The sequence below is a fragment of the Squalius cephalus genome (genome assembly GCF_949319135.1).
Source record: "Squalius cephalus genome assembly, chromosome: 12".
In the NCBI taxonomy this organism is placed as follows: domain Eukaryota; kingdom Metazoa; phylum Chordata; class Actinopteri; order Cypriniformes; family Leuciscidae; genus Squalius; species Squalius cephalus.
The window spans coordinates 38320450-38322949 of NC_137133.1; the positions used below are offsets into that span (position 1 = coordinate 38320450).

At 36.1% G+C, this 2500-nt stretch overlaps 1 protein-coding gene across 4 annotated transcripts in view; it reads left to right on the plus strand.

Annotated features, from left to right (window-relative positions):
* Positions 1–2500, plus strand: part of LOC307168745 (MAM domain-containing glycosylphosphatidylinositol anchor protein 2) — a 192416-nt gene that overhangs the window by 66468 nt on the left and 123448 nt on the right. For all 4 annotated transcript variants that reach the window (XM_079888980.1, XM_079888977.1, XM_079888978.1 and 1 more), the window contains exon 2: positions 294–433. In XM_079888980.1, coding sequence (XP_079745106.1) covers positions 294–433 — 140 coding nt within the window. The remainder of the gene's footprint in view (positions 1–293; positions 434–2500) is intronic.

Genomic DNA, 2500 nt, shown 5'->3' on the forward strand with positions numbered 1-2500 from the left:
TGTTAGTTGTAACAGAATTCTAATCTACATAACTGATAACAAGAACTATTAAGAAGTGTAATTATTAAAGAAAAAAAAGTGTTATTCAGGGAATTCCTGAAATGTCAATTCATGCTTTTTTTTACTGTAAATTATAAGATGGCATGTTCTTTTTTACTTTCAAAAACGGCACATTTAACTGTATAATGCAAGGTTAGATCTGTTATTGCTATATGTTGTGAACTTTAACCTGCTAACAATATGAGGCCTGGTGCAACAATAGTGAAGAGTGATTGTGTGTGTTCTCTCCACAGCGCCTCCTACTGTTCGTATCGTGCACTCGGGTCACGCGTGTAACGTGGAGGAGGAGCGTTACTCCGAGAGGGTTTACACCATCCGAGAGGGAGAGACACTGGAGCTCTCCTGCCTGGTCACCGGACACCCACGACCACAGGTGAGACCTCCACCAGGACCAGAACACACACGGTCATAGCGTCTGTGCTGACTGAGACCTGGTGCAACCTCTCGTGCTTTTCGGACAGTTTTGTCCGAAAAAATGTACGTTTTTTCATTTTTGTTCATTGGAATTGTACATATACGGAAGCCCTGAACCTCAATAATAATAAAAAAATCCATAAAGAAAGAAATTCTAAAATTACGAGAATAAAGTCAAAATATTTCGAGATTAAAGATTAGCTACTATATTAGTATATAGTAAACACTCTCATTAGATATTAGTAAAATGCTACTATTTTGTTTAGATCCATGTCTGCGGCAGTTCGACTTCACGAACACATTTATTGCGGGGTTTATTTTACGGATTTTTTTATTGTATTTTTACTTTGCAGTTCAGGGCTTCCGTATTACAATACTTGGTAAAGAGAAATGAATGGAGACGAGTTTCCTCTAGTGGAAGCGTTTGGTACTGCAGCCGAACACACTCTCACTGAAAGATCATTATCTAACTTGTTTAAACACAACTTGTTTAGATTCATGGCTTTGATTTTCTTGCAGTTTTAGAGTAAAACATGATTTTGAAAATATATATTTCATATAAAAAATTCATAACAAAACACGTAAAATTCTGTAACTTTTTTTAAGTTCACTCTTTAAAACTTTCTTCACTTCAGCAATAATCTGCCAAGTGTCGTCTTTGAACAGAGATCAAACTTCAGTCTGTCGCTCTAAAGCGTTCAAGTTTAAGTTGGACATTTAATTTTCATTTTTTTATGCTCAAAAAGTGAATAAATGGATTATAAATACAGCGTAAATATAATTTAGTATAAAAAAATCCCCCCAAAAATACAAAATATTAAATAAAAAATTTATAAAACTAAATAGTACATTAATTTCATTGACAAAAAAAGGCCATTTTTGAAGAGCACCAAAGCAAGGTTAAAAACAAGCTTTAAAGTTAAAATCTTTCATCCTTCGTCAGATGCTATTACTTAATGATAAAGGGTTTGTTCGAGGCGTCAGTGCAGAAGTCAATAACTATGTGCAACAATTATGTGATTATTTCCAAAAATCAGAGTACAGACTTAATTGCAGTCAAATGTTCACATGTCAAAAGCAAACCGCTTCACTCTTGTTTCTGGAAGCAAAATAGAGCAAAATCTCAAAATTGAGCAGTGCATGAAAAAACAGTGCTTTTGTTTTATCGTCACTGAAATAAAGCTCTAAGCGTGACCAAAGTTCCCCCGCTGGATCTCCTGAGGGAATGTGATGGTGTCAGACGTGTTTATTAATGTCTTAATGAAGAGTTCATCTAATCTGCCCACATATTTCCCAGATGAATATGACCACACAACGACCGGATGCAGTTATTTTAAAGAGGCCATATTATGCTCTTTAGGCTCTACTAGAACAGGTTTTCCTGCTTGAATGTTGATTATTCTCCTCATATTCTCCATTGTTGCGGCTCCTCTCTTCCCACACTGTGCTCTGATTGGTCGGCTGGAACAGTGTGTTGTGATTGGTCGAGCGCTTCGAGTGTGTTTGGGAAATGCCCCGCCCCTTACCATAACCGCCAGTTTAACACACTACTAACTAACTCAACCAGGCCCCGCCCCTTTATTCTGCGCATTAATTATTATAATGAGGAATATTGTGACGTGTTTGTTCTCGTATCTCAGAACTTTTTTATGATTGTTATTGCTCCCGTAATGGACTGATCTTGCGCCAGATCTGTCTGTCTGTCGTTTAATCGTTTTATTTAGTACGTTTTTACTAAACGATTTTACTTTAGAGACATGCAAGTTCAATTAAACAAAAAAATATATATATAAATTGCATGCAAAAATATAAATTTTGCCTCTTTTTGTCTCTCAATATTTCACTTAAAAACAAAGATCTAAAAGGACCTTTTTGCTAACGGCTGTAGAATTGTAGTGGCCATGAATATTAATTTACAGCCTAACACGTTATTTTTCATGATTAAAACATGGTTAGCCTGTGTTCCTGCATCACTGAAGTCATCAGAGTCAGTCTCTCGGTGAAACGCTGCATCATAAAATCTGAT